General features: G+C 48.4%; 1 protein-coding gene across 1 annotated transcript in view; it reads left to right on the forward strand.

Moving 5' to 3' along the window:
* The window catches only part of sin3b (SIN3 transcription regulator family member B), a 30,381-nt gene extending 13,652 nt beyond the window's left edge, over positions 1 to 16,729 (forward strand). Inside the window, exons 12-18 of the mRNA XM_062555760.1 lie at positions 1,473 to 1,656; positions 5,247 to 6,087; positions 8,125 to 8,294; positions 9,956 to 10,129; positions 10,638 to 10,825; positions 13,752 to 13,950; positions 15,287 to 16,729. Of these exons, the coding sequence (XP_062411744.1) occupies positions 1,473 to 1,656; positions 5,247 to 6,087; positions 8,125 to 8,294; positions 9,956 to 10,129; positions 10,638 to 10,825; positions 13,752 to 13,950; positions 15,287 to 15,520 (1,990 nt within the window). The 3' untranslated portion in view covers positions 15,521 to 16,729. The remainder of the gene's footprint in view (positions 1 to 1,472; positions 1,657 to 5,246; positions 6,088 to 8,124; positions 8,295 to 9,955; positions 10,130 to 10,637; positions 10,826 to 13,751; positions 13,951 to 15,286) is intronic.
* The last annotated feature ends 1,074 nt before the right edge of the window (positions 16,730 to 17,803 follow it).

The raw sequence follows: 17,803 nt of genomic DNA on the forward strand, positions 1-17,803 counted from the left end.
ATTCCCCCACACTAGTGAGCTCTATTCCCCCACGCTAGTGAGCTCTACTCCCCCACGCTAGTGAACTCTATTCCCCCACGCTAGTGATCTCTACTCCCCCACGCTAGTGAGCTCTATTCCCCCACGCTAGTGAACTCTACTCCCCCACGCTAGTGAGCTCTATTCCCCCACGCTAGTGAGCTCTATTCCCCCACGCTAGTGAGCTCTATTCCCCCACGCTAGTGAACTGTACTCCCCCACGCTAGTGAGCTCCTCCATGCTAGTGATTCTCCACATTAGAGAGCTCTGATCAGATCCTCCACGCTAGTGAGCTCCTCCACACTGGTGAGCTCCACGCTAGTGAGCTCCTCCACGCTAGTGAGCTCCTCCACGCTAGTGAGCTCTACCTATCCACGCTAGTGAGCTCCTCCACGCTAGTGAGCTCAGCTCTACTCCCCCACGCTAGTGAGCTCCTCCATGCTAGTGATCCCCCACGCTAGTGAGCTCAGCTCTACTCCTCCACGCTAGTGAGCTCCTCCACGCTAGTGAGATCCTCCACGCTAGTGAGCACCTCTACGCTAGTGAGCTCCTCCACGCTAGTGAGCTCAGCTCTACTCCTCCACGCTAGTGAGCTCCTCCACGCTGGTGAGCTCCTCTATGCTAGTGAGCTCCTCCACGCTAGTGAGCTCCTCCATGCTAGTGATCCCCCACGCTAGTGAGCTCAGCTCTACTCCTCTACGCTAGTGAGCTCCCCCACGCTAGTGAGCTCCTCCATGCTAGTGATCCCCCACGCTAGTGAGCTCAGCTCTACTCCTCTACGCTAGTGAGCTCCCCCACGCTAGTGAACTCCTCCATGCTGGTGAGCTCCTCCACGCTAGTGAGCTCCTCTACGCTAGTGAGCTCGGCTGTTTTTGAGGTCGTTTTGCAGCTCTACGTTGCTCAGTGTTCCACAGTCCTCAGTATGACATGCTGTGCTATCACACACAGGAGAACATGCGCAGTAGCACACCTGTGACTGTTCTGACCACGCGCACACACACACACACACACACACACACACACGTCTGTAAGCGCATTCTTTTCAGTGAGGACATCTTACTTCTCGATCTTACTTTTTCAGGAAGCACATTTTGTGTGCTATTTATGTATGTAGTGTGTGTGTCCTAAATGTGTGTGTGCATGTGCAAAATGTGTGTGTGTATGTACTGTGTTTACTATATAAGTGTGTCTGTATGTATGTTTGAATGTGTGTGCTAAATAAATAAGTGTGTGTGTGTGCTAAATAAGTGTGTGTGTGTGTGCTAAATGTATGTTTGTGTATGTGTGAATGTGTATGCTAAACAAGTGTGTATGTGTGCGTGCTAAATGTGTGTGCTAAATAAGTGTGTGTGCACTAAATGTATGTGTGTGTGTGTGTGTGTGTGTGTGTGTGTGTGTGTGTGTGTGTGTGTGTGTGTGTGTGTGTGTGTGTGTGTGTGTGTGTGTGTGTGTAGACTGAAGGCGAAGGAGGACGAGTGGCGGGAGGCCCAGCAGGGCTTCAACAAGATCTGGCGCGAGCAGTACGAGAAGGCCTACCTCAAATCGCTGGACCACCAGGGGGTCAACTTCAAGCAGAACGACATGAAGGCCCTGCGCTCCAAGAGCCTGCTCAACGAGATCGAGACCATTTACGACGAGGTGAGGACACACACACACACACACACACACACACAGACACCAACAGTGCTGGTTCGTTGGTTTCAGACTATTCCCAGTGTTTTGGGGTGTTCCTTGAGTTATTACATTGCATGTAAATGCAATGTACTGTTATCACTGTTCTTCTTATTATTATATCTTCCGACCAAAATCAACGGTTAATGACGCTAAAACCACTGAACCGTTTCACGTCATTCAAACACTCATACAAAGGTCTTGTAACGGAGATTTGACGATTGTATTTTTCACATTTGTGAACTTAATACTTTTTGAGATATTTACGATAAAAGAATTAAACACCATAGACTTAACATTGAGACGCCGTGGCGGCAAAGATTAACTGTTACGTCAGTGCTCAGCTGTCAGTAATCAAGGATCTTTGATCCAAGGCTAAACCTGAATGTCATGTCTAGGCTAGCCTACTCAACAGTTATGAAAACATTCTACCATGCCACATCAGCTGTAAATCAGGACGTTATCGTCTTGTCTCCCTGTTAGGCTACTCCTTACTTGATTTGTTTATCGTTACGGTTTGCTCTTGGCAACGTTATCAACAGCTAAAGACAATCTAACCTAACGTCAACGTAAACACAACGTAAACACACTGCATTGCTATCATTTTCACGTCTGTTTGTTAGCAAGCTAGCCGCTTCAGCTATAGGGACTTGCCAGCCAGGCAATTATTTAAAGCTTTCGGTATCATTCACAAATTAAAAACCTTTGTTAACAGCTTATTGTACATTCATATGAGGACTATCACACACCTGGAAACACTTCGAAGAACATACTAGCTCATCCTGTAATATGTGTAGCCTACATAAAATGTCCCAGGCCTACTGTAAGCTAACGTTACATTTGCTAGATATCCTACCTGTTGCTGCATCATCGTTGATTGGCGTTGTTTGAGATTGTATTCCGTATTCCAATGGTGTCTATAGCCTTATGGCCTACTTTTAACCTGCATTAGTGTAGACATGAAGGCTATGCTATCCTACCAGTCGTTTCACTGTAGGCTACTAAAGTGTCAGCTCTTGCAACTCGTTTGAAGTTGGCAACCTCATTTCAGTCTTCTAAATTCTAATAAATGAAGAGTTATTTTCCAAAATAGCCTATACCACAATTTTGATGCATTTTCTTAAATCACTTTTTATGTGACTTTCCAAGGAATATGAGTGGTAATTACATTGCATGTCAATGCAATGTACTGTTATCACTGTTCTTCTTATTATTGTCTTCCGACCAAAATCAACGATCAAAGGCTCTAGAACCACTGAACCGTTTGACGTCATTCAAGCACTCCTACAAAGGTCTCGAAACGGAGATTTGTTCTATTATTTTTCACATTTGTGAACTTTATACTTTTTGAGATATTTACGATAAAAGATTTTAAAATTCCCATAGAGTTAACGTTGAGACCCTTTGGCGGTAAAGATTAACTGTTACGTCAGTGCTCAGCTGTCAGTAATCAAGGATCTTTGATCCAAATGCCGCCGCTGCAGCAGGCTGTAACAGCTATGAAAACATTCTACCATGCCACTGGTTAAACCAGGACGTTATCGTCTTGTCTCCTGCTACTCCTTACTTGATTTGTTTATATCGTTACAGTAACCGGTTTGCTCTCGGTAACGTTATCAACAGCTAAAGACAATCTAACCTAACGTCAACGTAAACACTGTATTTAGCTAACGACAAGCAAGTAACTAGCAAGTTACAAGCAACTAGTTGCACGATTTAGGTTCAAGCCTTCTTACAGTCGTTTCTAGTAGGCTACAAACTGCATTGCTATCATTTCACGTTTGTTTGTTAGCACGCTAGTCGTTTCAGCTATAGGACTTGCCAGCCAGGCAATCATTTAAAACTTTCGGCATCATTCACAAATTAAAAACCTTTGTTAACAGCGTATTGTACATTCCTATTAGGACAATCACACACCTGGAAATACTTCGAAGAACATACTAGCTCATCCTGTAGGCTAATATGTGTATCCTACATAAAATATCCTACATTGCTAGATATCCTACCTGTTGCTGCATCATCGTTTGGCGTTGTTTGAGATTGTATTCCGTGTTCCAATGGTGTCTAAATCTATAGCCTATGGCCTACTTTTAACCTGCATTAGTATATGAAGGCTATGTAAGCTATCCTACCAGTCGTCACTGTGGGCTACTAAAGTGTCAGCTCTTGCAACTCGTTTTAAGTAGGCAACTTCATTTCAGTCTTTTAAAGAGTTATTTTCCAAAATAGCCTATATCCACAATTTTGATGCATTTTAATAAATCACTTTTTAAATGTGACTTTCCAAGTAATGTCAGTGGAATTGCAATTGGGTCATTGTTATTTATCTATTCTACTGTGTAGCCTAGTTGTCTTTTTAACTATAGGCCTAATACAATGTTTTACATAGTCAGCAACCTTTTTGCATTTACATGCAATGGTAATTCCTTCCATGGAATTACATTTTCTAGTTCTTTGGTGATGAGCGCTTTATTGGTGATTCGAGTTTCTAAAATGGAACCTAAAAGGTAATGGCCTCTTCCACTGATACTTCTCCGACACTTGCAATTGATACTGCAATTGATAACATGTTTAACTCCATCATGTGATTTCTGCTCACATGAATTATGCCCAAAGGGCTGAGTACATTCATGTAGGAGAATGCCGTGATCGTGTGTGTGTGTGTGTGTGTGTGTGTGTGCGTGCGTGCACTGTACTCCCTGGGGTTCCAAAGCCCTGGCTTGCCTTTGGTGTAATTGCCACCTCCGCAGCTGCAGGTGCTTATGTGTTTGTGTTTATGCATTCATGTGTTTATCTGTTTGGGGTTTTGTCAAGTCGCTTTCTTTATAAAGCACAATTAAAAACAACAGGAGTGACCTAAACAGGAGGGCTTGACCTTCAGAAGTAAGTCAGAGAGGACTGCATGTGTTTGTGTTTATGTGTGTTAAATGTCCTCGTGTGTGTGTGTGTGTGTGCGCAGCGTCAGGATCAGAGTACAGAGGAGGGGGGTGTTGGTCAGCAGCGTGAGGGCGGTGTGTGTGTGTGTGTTATGTGTGTGTTATGTGTGTTAAATATCCTGGTGTGTGTTCCCCAGCATCAGGATCAGTACAGAGGAGGGGGGTGTTGGTCAGCAGCATGAGGGTGGAGTTGATGGAGCGTCCATCGAGCCCCACATGGTGTTTATGTGTGTTAAATATCCTCGTGTGTGTGTGTGTGTGTGCAGCGTCAGGAGCAGAGTACAGAAGAGGGCGGTGTTGGACAGTAGTGGGGACATTGCTGTGTGTGTGTGTGTTAATATCCTCGTGTGTGTGTGTGTGTGTGTGTGTGTGTGCAGCGTCAGGAGCAGAGTACAGAAGAGGGCGGTGTTGGACAGTAGTGGGGACATTGCTGTGTGTGTGTGTGTTAATATCCTCGTGTGTGTGTGTGTGTGTGTGTGTGTGTGTGCAGCGTCAGGAGCAGAGTACAGAAGAGGGCGGTGTTGGACAGTAGTGGGGACATTGCTGTGTGTGTGTGTGTTAAATATCCGTGTGTGTGTGTCATGTGTGTTAATATCCTCGTGTGTGTGTGTGTGTGTGCAGCGTCAGGAGCAGAGCACAGAGGAGGGTGGTGTTGGTCAGCAGCGTGAGGGCGGGGGGGGCGGAGCCTCCAGCGAGCCCCACATGGTGTTCGGCTACGAGGACAAGCAGATCCTGGAGGACGCGGCCGCGCTCATCATCTACCACGTCAAGCGGCAGCCCACCATCCACAAGGACGACAAGGACCACGTCAAGCGCATCATGCAGCACTTCGTGCCCGACCTCTTCTTCGCCCGCCGCGGCGAGCTCAGCGAGACCGAGGACTGGACGGACGAGGAGAACGAGGCCGACGAGGCCGGCGACCGAGCCGGCGGCGGCGCCATGGTGACGGGCGGAGGAGGAGGAGGAGGAGGAGGAGGAGGAGGAGGAGGAGGAGGAGGAGGCGGGAGCGACTCTGGAGCGGCACATCCTCCGGGCGCGGGGCAGCAGCAGCTGAACGGAGACTCGCGCCGACGGCGCTGCACCTCTCCGCCGAGCTCCACCAGCACGGAGACCTCCACCAGCGCCACCACCCCGCAGCACGCCGCCAGCAGCACGCCTCACGGCCACACGGGGGCGCTGCCCCAGCAGCCCGGCGGCGAGAAGCTGGACCTGCGGGACCCCGAGGCCGAGCACCAGAAGGAGATGGACGGCGTGTACAACCTGCTCTTCGTCAACAACAACTGGTACTTCTTCCTGCGGCTGCACCAGACGCTGTGCGCGCGGCTGCTGAGGGTCTACCGGCAGGCCGAGCGCCAGCTGCTGGAGCACCGCGCAGAGCAGAGCCACCAGAGGATGCTCACGGCCGACGGGTGGAGGGACAAGCCCAGCGACCTCGCCATGGAGCTGCGCCTCAAACAGCCCAGTAAGAGATGTATACACACACACACACACACACACCTCGCCATGGAGCTTCACCTCAAACAGCCCAGTAAGAGACGCACACACACACACACACACACACACACGCACACACACACACACCTCGCCATGGAGCTGCGCCTCAAACAGCCCAGTAAGAGATGTATACACACACACACACACACACACACACACACACACACACACACCTCGCCATGGAGCTGCGCCTCAAACAGCCCAGTAAGAGATGTATACACACACACACACACACACACACACACACACACACACACACCTCGCCATGGAGCTGCGCCTCAAACAGCCCAGTAAGAGATGTATACACACACACACACACACACACACACACACACACACACACACACACACACACACACACACACACCTCGCCATGGAGCTGCGCCTCAAACAGCCCAGTAAGAGACACACACACACACACACACACACACACACACACACACACTTAAACAGCCTAGTAATAGACACACACACACACCTACACCTCACCATGGAGCTGCGTCTTAATAGATATTCAACAGAGTTCCTCACCACGTGTTCAGTGAGGCTTCAAGGCGCTGTTTTGTTAAAGCCACAAAGGGAAACAGATTGTTGTATTTCGAGGGTTATTTTTCTTTATGTGAATTCCACTGAGAGAGCTGGCCAAATATGAGTTGGAGGACCTAGTGGTTGAATTCTATTGTCCTCAGCCTGTCATACGAAGTCAGTCCTGTGAAATGATAATCTGGAGAAATGTCTGTTGTCAGCCCTGTGCTAGCCTTGGCTCGCCCACAGAAATGCCCAGAAAGGCCAAGCGTCTTACGCAAGACCCCTCTCAGAGGGTTGTGTGTGACTCCACACGGGCTGTGTGCTCATGTCAAGGTGAGGCCTTACATACACACAGTTACGCAGGGCTTCAGAATGGAAACGCACATTTGCAGAGGCAGAGGGGAAGATCCACACATCACGCAGGGCTACAGAATAGGAACACACATGTGTGGAGGCAGAGGGGAAGGTTTCACTTCAGATCTCTTCAACATTTCTTTTTTTTTGTATTTTTTAAAGATTTTTTTTTTTGGCTTTTATGCCTTTAATCAGATAGGACAGTGTAGGGTGACAGGAAACGAGTGGGAGAGAGAGTAGGGTGGGATCCGGAAAGGACCACGGGCGGGAATCGAACCCGGGTCGCCGGCGTGCGGTGCAGGTGCCCCAGCCAGTCGCGCCACGACTGGGGCCCCTTCAACATTTCTTGAAGCCTTTTTAGGACAAAAACCTTAATTGATTGCGATTGCTATTTCGGTAGCAATACATTACATTTTAATTTCCTTCAGTTAACATAATGTGGTAGTTGAGGGCCATCCTGTAGTATTGGTACACCTGTGTCCTGTAGTGTATATCTGAGTGTTGGTTTACCTGTATGGTTACCTGTGCCCAGGTGAGGTGGAGCTGGAGGAGTACTGTAGTGTGTATCTGAGTGTTGGTTTACCTGTGCGCAGGTGAGGTGGAGCTGGAGGAGTACTGTAGTGTGTATCTGAGTGTAGGTTCACCTGTGTGGTTACCTGTGTGGTTTACCTGTGTGGTTTACCTGTATGGTTACCTGTGCCCAGGTGAGGTGGAGCTGGAGGAGTACTGTAGTGTGTATCTGAGTGTAGGTTTACCTGTGTGGTTTACCTGTGTGGTTTACCTGTATGGTTACCTGTGCCCAGGTGAGGTGGAGCTGGAGGAGTACTGTAGTGTGTATCTGAGTGTAGGTTCACCTGTGTGGTTTACCTGTGTGGTTTACCTGTGCGCAGGTGAGGTGGAGCTGGAGGAGTACTGTAGTGTGTATCTGAGTGTAGGTTCACCTGTGTGGTTTACCTGTATGGTTACCTGTGCCCAGGTGAGGTGGAGCTGGAGGAGTACTGTAGTGTGTATCTGAGTGTAGGTTCACCTGTGTGGTTTACCTGTATGGTTACCTGTGCCCAGGTGAGGTGGAGCTGGAGGAGTACTGTAGTGTGTATCTGAGTGTTGGTTTACCTGTGCGCAGGTGAGGTGGAGCTGGAGGAGTACTACCCGGCGTTCCTGGACATGGTGCGCAGCCTGCTGGACGGAAACCTGGAGTCGACGCAGTACGAGGACACCCTGCGGGAGATGTTCACCATCCACGCCTACATCGGCTTCACCGTCGACAAGCTCATCCAGAACATCGTCAGACAGGTACGCACACACACACACCACACCACAAACACTCACCATCGCTCATCCAGAACATCGTCAGACAGGTACGCACACACACACACACACACACACACTCACCATGGCTCATCCAGAACATCGTCAGACAGGTACGACACACACACACACACACACACACACACACACACACACACACTCACCATGGCTCATCCAGAACATCGTCAGAACCTAAAGTGAGTTTAGCTGAAGTGACTTAACTAAATGATAATGACAATAATGAGGTCTAATATGAGTAGTTATGATAATGAGGTCTGATATGAGGAGTTATGGTAATGAGGTCTAATAATATGAGGAATTATGATAATGAGGTCTAATAATATGAGGAGTTATGATAATGAGGTCTGATATGAGGAGTTATGGTAATGAGGTCTGATATGAGGAGTTATGATAATGAGGTCTAATATGATGAGTTATGGTAATGAGGTCTGATATGAGGAGTTATGGTAATGAGGTCTGATATGCGGAGTTATGGTAATGAGGTCTGATATGAGGAGTTATGGTAATGAGGTCTGATATGAGGAGTTATGATAATGAGGAGTTATGATAATGAGGAGTTATGATAATGAGGAGTTATGATAATGAGGAGTTATAATTATGAGGTCTAATATGAGGAGTTACTGTGCGTTCACACCAAGACCGTCAAAAGCGTCAAGAGCGCCGGAAATCATTCATTTTCTATGGAGGGTCGGCGTTACCGGCTTCAAAAGCGTTCCGGGCGTGAGCGTGGCTTCATGAGCTTCACGGGCGTCAAAAAAAAGTTGAGCCTCAGTTAACTTTATGGTAATGAGCTATGACACGGTTCGGCGTCAACTAATCAGAATGTCAAACTCGCAGGATTGCTGCTTGTGGTTTGTTCAAAATGTTTCACGTCATGGCTTTGACGCTTTCGGCGCCGAATGCACCGAACTGGGTTGAGCGTCGGGCTATGAGCTTCACCAGCGACTTTGACGCTTTTGACGGTTTTGGTCTGAACGCACAGTTATGATAATGAGGTCTGATATGAGGAGTTATGATAATGAGGTCTAATATGATGAGTTATGATAATGAGGTCTGATATGAGGAGTTATGATAATGAGGTCTAATATGAGGAGTTATATAATATGAGGAGTTATAATAATGAGGAGTTATGATAATGAGGTCTAATATGAGGAGTTATGAGTTCCACAGCAAAATGAGCAGTGCGTTCACTAACAGGCGTTAACTTCCTGAGGCTGCACTACACTAACAGGCTACGGTGACTCAGAAAGGACAAACTAAATTATGCATGCTACACTTGCAGGAGTCTGATGTTCAGTTATTAAATATGGCTCAACCAACCATCACGTAAATGATGACGCCAGACACACAAAATGGTGTATTGCAACACTTATACACACACATACTGTTACTAATGTATTTCCAAATTATCATTTTATTTGGGTGCTTCTCTATAACTAACACTATGTTTGTTTCTGATTCTATTGTGTGTGTGTGTGTGTGTGTGTGTGTGTGTGTGTGTGTGTGTGTGTGTGTGTGTGTGTGTGTGTGTGTGTGTGTGTGTGTGTGTGTGTGTGTGTGTGTGTGTGTGTGTGTGTGTGTGTGTGTGTGTGTGTGTGTGTGTGTGTGTGTGTGTGTGTGTGTAGCTCCAGCACCTGGTGAGCGACGAGGTGTGTCTGCAGGTGGCGGAGCTGTACCTGGCGGAGCGGAAGCGGGGTGCTGCCGGGGGCAACCTCTCGTCACAGTGCGTACGCGCCGCCTGGGAGACCAGCTACCAGTGGAAGGCCGAGAGGGTCATGGCCGAGGAGAACTGCTTCAAGGTACGTCTGTGTGTGTGTGTGTGTCTGTCTGTCTGTCTGTCTGTCTGTCTGTCTGTCTGTCTGTCTGTCTGTCTGTCTGTCTGTCTGTCGGTCGTGAGTGAGTAGAACTGTGTGTGTGTGTGTGTGTGTGTCGGTCATGGGTGAGCAGAACTGTGTGTGTGTGTTTGTTTGATGTGGTTATGTGATGTGAGTCTGATGCAGTCACTGATGTCTCTCATGGATGAAGTCTGCAGACCCTGCGAATAGGCATCAGGTCTGCTAAAGATGAAGTGCTAAAGATGAAGTGCTATCGCTGATGCGTCTCAACACACTGAGGTCTTTATTGCATGTAGTGGCTCCGCCCTGTGAGCATCACGCACGTCCCTGCTGATGTCTTCATGTCTTGATGCCTTAAGTTGACTGAGTCAAGTGTTTAGATCCTGCTGTGCTGTCGGCACTGATGGAGCATCACACTGCTGTGTGTGTGTAGCGCACCCTTAATCTTGGTGTGTGTGTGTGTGTGGTGCAGGTGATGTTCATCCAGAATAAGGGCGAGGTGACGCTGGCGGTGGAGCTGCTGGACACGGAGGAGGCGCAGGCTGATGACCCGCTGGACGTGCAGTGCCTGAGCAGCTACATGGAGCAGCTGGTGGGCAGCGAGAGCGCCCTGTGTGCCCAGGGAGAGGGCTGCTACTTCAAACCCGTCTTCCTGCCCAGGTAACTCTCACACACACACACACACACACACACACACACACACACACTCACACACACACACACACACACACACACCTGTGTGCCCAGGGAGAGGGCTGCTACTTCAAACCCGTCTTCCTGCCCAGGTAAACACACACACACACACACACCTGTGTGCCCAGGGGGAGGGCTGCTACTTCAAACCCGTCTTCCTGCCCAGGTAACACACACACACACACTCACACACACACACACACACACCTCTGTGCCCAGGGAGAGGGCTGCTACTTCAAACCCGTCTTCCTGCCCAGGTAACACACACACACACACACACACACACACACACCTGTGTGCCCAGGGAGAGGGCTGCTACTTCAAACCCGTCTTCCTGCCCAGGTAACACACACACACACACACACACACACACACACACACACACACACACACACACACACACACACACACCTACACACACACCTGTGTGCCCAGGGAGAGGGCTGCTACTTCAAACCCGTCTTCTTGCCCAGGTAACACTCACACACACACACACACACACACACACACTCACACACACACACACACACACACACACCTGTGTGCCCAGGGAGAGGGCTGCTACTTCAAACCCGTCTTCCTGCCCAGGTAAACACACACACACACACACACCTGTGTGCCCAGGGGGAGGGCTGCTACTTCAAACCCGTCTTCCTGCCCAGGTAACACACACACACACACTCACACACACACACACACACACACCTCTGTGCCCAGGGAGAGGGCTGCTACTTCAAACCCGTCTTCCTGCCCAGGTAACACACACACACACACACACACACACACACACACCTGTGTGCCCAGGGAGAGGGCTGCTACTTCAAACCCGTCTTCCTGCCCAGGTAACACACACACACACACACACACACACACACACACACACACACACACACACACACACACACACACACACACACACACCTACACACACACCTGTGTGCCCAGGGAGAGGGCTGCTACTTCAAACCCGTCTTCCTGCCCAGGTAACACACACACACACACACACACACACACACACACACACACACACACCTGTGTGCCCAGGGAGAGGGCTGCTACTTCAAACCCGTCTTCCTGCCCAGGTAACACACACACACACACACACACACACACACACACACACACACACACCTCTGTGCCCAGGGAGAGGGCTGCTACTTCAAATCCGTCTTCCTGCCCAGGTAACACACACACACACACACACTCACACCTCTCACTGCCCAGGTAACACTCACACAACACTCACACACACATCTTCCTGCCTAGGTAACACAGCACACACACACCTCTTGCCCAGGTAACACTCACACAACACTCACGCACACATCTTCCTGCCTAGGTTACGCAGCACACACACACCTCTTCCTGCCTAGGTAACACAGCACACACACACCTCTTCCTGCCCACATACTGTACACAATCACACACACCTCTCGCTGCTTCCCTGGTAGAACTCTCACACCTCATTTAAAGGGATATTTGGAAATAAGCTAATTTTCCACCGCCCCTCGAGCAAAACAATTGATATTTACCTTTTTCCCGTTCATCCAGCCATTCTGTGAGTCTGTGAGTCTCGAGGGGATGTGGAAAATGAGCTTATTTCCAAAAATGATGGAATATCCCTTTAAAGTAGAGTCTAAGAGTTTCATTTGTAGAAAACCAAGCAAATGATGAGAATGTTGTTCATGGATGCGCGTCAGGTTTGGGCACCGTGCTGTAGGCTGATTGGCTAAGAGCGGTCGCTTGACCCGTGACAGTGACCCGCATCAGTGTTGTGCTTCTGCTGTAATTAGTGCCCTGTGTTAGCAACAGGCCAGTGCTGATTGGACACTCAAGTGCACTCGGTCCTCACTCTCACTAAAGGCCTGATTTGTAGTCTACGCAAGCAACGCAGACGCAGTCGACAACTCCAGGCTCAAGTGTGTTTTTAAAGTGCTCTCTCATGGTCTCTGCGAACTATGGAAACAACATGGCATGGCACTCATGCTTGTGTGTGGTGATCACAGACAAAACATGTTGCGATGTCTGCGTAGCTGGATGGGTTCGCGTTCGCATAACTTGCGTAGACTAGGAGTCAGTCCCAATAGAGACTGGGCTGCTATGCTAACTGTGTCGGGGCACACAATGCTAGTCTCCCTAGATGGAGCGGAGGTACTGTATCCACGGGGGCCAAATCATGTCCTCTCTGATGACTGCATCAGGGTTCATACGTTTTGAAAAAACCTGGAAAAGTTATGGAATTTGAAAATGCCAATTTCCAGGCCTGGAAAGGTTTTGGAAAACAAAAAAACACCCCAAAAGTTTTGGAAAAGTCATGGAAATTTGCTTCATCCAATTCAACTCAGAAACATATCTCACTTGGTCAGGTCATGTCCCACACTTGGCGTCACAACCGATTTTAGGTTTTGAGAGCAGTCCTTCTAGGTAACCATCCCATTATGTCACGCGTCATATCTATTATTAATGTAGCACTAGTTGATGTGAGGTTTTGAGAAATATAAGGTCATGGAAATTTGTGAAAAAATCATGGAAAAGTCATGGAAAAGTCATGGAAATTCTCTGGTGGAAATGTGTATGAACCCTGCTGCATGGGTCTCCGTATTCCAAGACACATTGTATAATTATATTGTAATGATGCAAGACAGAGAGCCACAGAGAGAGCCACAGAGAGCCACAGAGAGAGCCACAGAGAGCCACAGACACGACCCGTTCTACTGTAGGCATGTGTCTCTAACATAGCGGTGTTCTGTTGGGTGTGTGTTCTAACATGGCGGTCTCCTGTTGGGGGTGTGTTCTAACATGGCGGTGTTCTGCTGGGTGTGTGTTCTAACATGGCGGCGTTCTGTTGGGTGTGTGTTCTAACATGGCGGTCTGCTGTTGGGTGTGTTTTCAGGAACCTGCGGCACTTCCGCCACTGGCAGGTGCGTCAGGTGGAGGCCATGCGGTGTCGGAGGGAGTGGCATCGGCAGCTGGGCGTGGAGAGTGCCGGAAGCCTGGACTGCCGCTTCAAACTCAACACACACAAGATGGTGTTCGTCATGAACTCGGAAGACTACATGTACCGGAGAGGAGCGCTTGTGAAGGCCAGGAAGGTACGACACACACACACACACACACACACACACACACACACACACACACACACACACACACACACACACACCTCTCCCTCTCCTCTTCCCCTCAGCACTCATGAGAACAGAAAACACATCACACATTCAGTCGCTGCTCCAACATTTATATTCACACACTCCCATGTGAGGACGCAGCACACACACACACACACACACACACATGTCCATACCACCCTCGGTACCATGTGCTCACGGGGACCCGGGATCTAATCCGACCTGAGGTCATTTCCTGATTCCACTCAATCTCCCTTTCCCACTCACTTCCTGTGGAAAAGGTCCAGAACTCCAGAACTTTATCTAAACGAGAGCGACGCTGGGAACAGCACAGTGCTGCTGCAGAGAGGATCTGTAGTGTGTCTGCAGCGCCACATACCAGCCCCCCACCTTTCTCCCCTCACCTCTTCACCCGCCCTTCCCCTCACCCCTGTCCCCTTCACCCCCCTTCCCTGTTCTCCTCTCACCCCCCCCCCATCTCACCCCACCCCTCTCTCCCCACCCCATCTCCCCTCTCTCCCCCCACCCCTCTCTCCTGGTCATTACCTACTTCGGTCAGATAGTGTTTGACCCACATTTTTAACTGCACAGCCATTTGTTAAAGGAACGCACCAACTTTCACTGGAGGCAGGTCAGACCAGTTAGCCCATAGCTCGCTTTTAGCTAAAGGCCTAGCTATAGGCTAACTGGTCTAGCCTGCTTCCAGTGAATTCTCCTAAGCTAGGCTAATTGGTCTAAGCCACATCCAGTGAGTTATGCTAAGCTAGGCTAACAGTGCCAGACTAGGTTACTGCACGCTCAGAGAGGAGAAGGCTATGATTGCCCTTATCTAACTCTGGGGTAGGCGGCAAATGAGCGTGTTGCTTATTGTTGGCTCTTGCACCCTCTCACAGTCAGCAAGGGTGATATAATGTTTAGTATATTATATTATGTTACACTATTTATTGTTTAAGTAGCTATTCTCTTTAGTGAACACTATAGTATGATTAACTGCTAAATTCAATTATTGTGTTTTGTTTGTATGTCGCTTTGGACAAAAGCGTCTGCTAAGCACCATCACCATCACCATAGCCATAATGTGTAGATATGACTGAATGTATCATAGAAATAACAAAGTGTTTTCTTGTTTTTCCTTTTTGTGTGTGTGTGTGTGTACGTATGTCTGTGTGTGTGCCTGTGTGTGTATGTACGTATGTCTATGTGTGTGTGTGTGTGTGTGTACGTATGTCTGTGTGTGTGTGTCTGTGTGTGTGTGTGTGTGTACATATGTGTGTGTGTGTGTGTGCCTGTGTGTGTGTAGTCTCAGCACGCGGTGGCGTGCGGGCAGCACGAGCGGTTCCGGCGGTGGCACCAGGGCTGGCTGGGCGAGCACGTGAGCGCGGCGGGGGAGCGGGCGGTGGCCCACTGGCTGATGGGGGAGGAGGAGGAGGACCTGCTGCCCTGCAAGACCACCTGCGTGGCCACGCACCTCAAGGGCCTGCCGGTCAACCGCTACCAGGTGCTCTACAGCAGCAAGCCCCCGGCCTCGCCCTAGACCACGCCCCCCACTGTGTGTGTGTGTGACTGTGTGTGTGTGTGTGTGTGTCTGTCTGTCTGTGTGTGTGTGTGTGTGTGTGTGTGTGTGTGTGTGTGTGTGTCTGTGTCTGTGTGTGTGTGTGTGTGTGTGTGTGTGTGTGTGTGTGTGTGTGTGTGTGTGTGTGTGTGTGTGTGTGTGTGTGTGTGTGTGTGTGTGTGTGTGAGGGGTCTGGCTTCACCTGCGTCACACGCCTCCCTTGCCCCCCCCCGGATGGAGGTTCTCTAAGGGACTGATCCACAGCCTGAAGACATTGAGAACATTTAGAGAACACCCCTAGTGCCCACGGTGGAACCGGAACCGGAAGCCGTTGGTGATTCCGCGGTGGAACCGGAAGCGGAAGCCTGTGGAGATTCCGCGGTGTGGACTCAAAAGCCGCTGGTGATTCCTGCGACTATGTGGCCTGACTCTCTAGACGGTTGTTGCACAGCCAAGTGACGAGTAAAAAAAAAAAAAAAAAAAATGTCCAGATGAGATGAAACCTGAATGAAGATGAACAAACGAATGGGTTAAATGTTTGTGAGTTAGTCAGTTAGTTTGTTTGTTTGTTTGTTTGGGGGGAAATGTGTGTATGTTTTTTTTTTTTTTTTTTCTTTCCTTTTTTTTAGTAAGTCAGTCTTGAGTTTTTAGTTTTGTGCAACGCGAGGGCCTTTGGTTGGTGTAAGTTTATACTGAGGGACTGAGAGACAGCAGTGAAAGTGGCCTCTTGCGGACGGAGTGCCAACATGGCTCTCAGCAGATGAACGTGTACACACACACACACACACACACACACAGCGTGCATACTTGTTATGCTCCGCTCTTTTACATATGCATCCATTTGACTTCATGAATGAAACATAGAAATGAATTTGTTCTCGTTTTGTCCTCTGGCAACCAACTCCCAAAATGTCTTTGTTTGAGTATTTTTATTTTTCATTTCTTTCTAAGCATACTTTTTAAAATCATCGGTGACTAACCCCGTCAGTAGATTGCCAGTGCCGTCTTGTGACACGTCTCTACGGTCTACTCTCGTTTCCTTTGCTTTCGGAATCATGCATCCTACGACTCCTCCACATCGTTGCTTTTACATGTTAAAGTGGAAAGGCCGAAATATCAGTGTTTAAATACAATGTATAACATTTATTCTGTATCAAGTATCCTGAAATAAACAACCTAGTTGTGAACTTCTTACTCCGAGCATGTGTGTGTTTCTCAGTGTGTCTCTGCTGTTGTTGTCTGTGGTGTGTTCAGTCATCAGAAGGTAACTGTTATGACCCCCCCCCCCCCCCCCCCCCACACACACACACACACACACACACACACACACACACACACACACACACACACACACACAGAGGAGATAGGAGAACCTGAGGGCTATGCTGTGAAGTGAGATTACTGGTTTACCCAGGTTACTTATGGACTTACTTGTCTGAGGAAGGTCAGTGTGTCCCGAAACGTCACATGTGGTGAATAAAAAGGAAAAAGAAAAAAGTTTATTGGAGTTTTAAGTGTGCAGACTTTTTTTGTCATTTTTACTGTTACTCGGGCACCTACCTTTTAAAATTCAGATGCCATTCAGATGTGTCTTCTACACTATTGGATTACTTATGGCCTTCCCACTGGTCTCCACAATATGGCACCTCAGAAGCAAGGCATGCAGTAAAGCGTTCCCTTGAGATAAGCGCCATACTCTCCACCCCCAACACAAGAGACGTGATGGGAACGCCATCTTGTCAACACAGAGGTCCTGTACATTTAGTTACGTTTATTCCATTTGACCTCATAAAAACACTTTACAACAACCTCTGCCCTTTTATTAGTCTTCAAACATCACAAGTGGGATCCTTCAAAGTCATTTTCCTTTCCGTATATCCACAGATGGTAAAATGGCTTTGTAAATTGTTAAATTGCTGTATGATAACTTATTTGGATTATTTGTGTCAGTTGAATAATTGCTTAAAATGTTTTTTTTTTGTGATTAGAAAATGTAGAAGCTTCAATGTGTGTGTCAAGGTCTGAACGTAATTAGAAGGGGCCACAATTACAAAATGTGAATGTCAAATGTTCAGTGAGTCATTTGCATATCATTCTAATTAGTAATCAGTTTGAGTATAGCTCTACATTGTGTAGGCTACAAGTGTGTGAGCGAGTTTGTTGATATGACTCGGTTATTCTAGTTGATTGTTTTGTGTTGCCCATCGATCATCTGAAGGGTTCCCGCGTCTGGGCCACCGCGTATCTGTCGCTGCCGCGTCTAAT

This window comes from Sardina pilchardus, chromosome 15, assembly GCF_963854185.1.
Source record: "Sardina pilchardus chromosome 15, fSarPil1.1, whole genome shotgun sequence".
In the NCBI taxonomy this organism is placed as follows: domain Eukaryota; kingdom Metazoa; phylum Chordata; class Actinopteri; order Clupeiformes; family Clupeidae; genus Sardina; species Sardina pilchardus.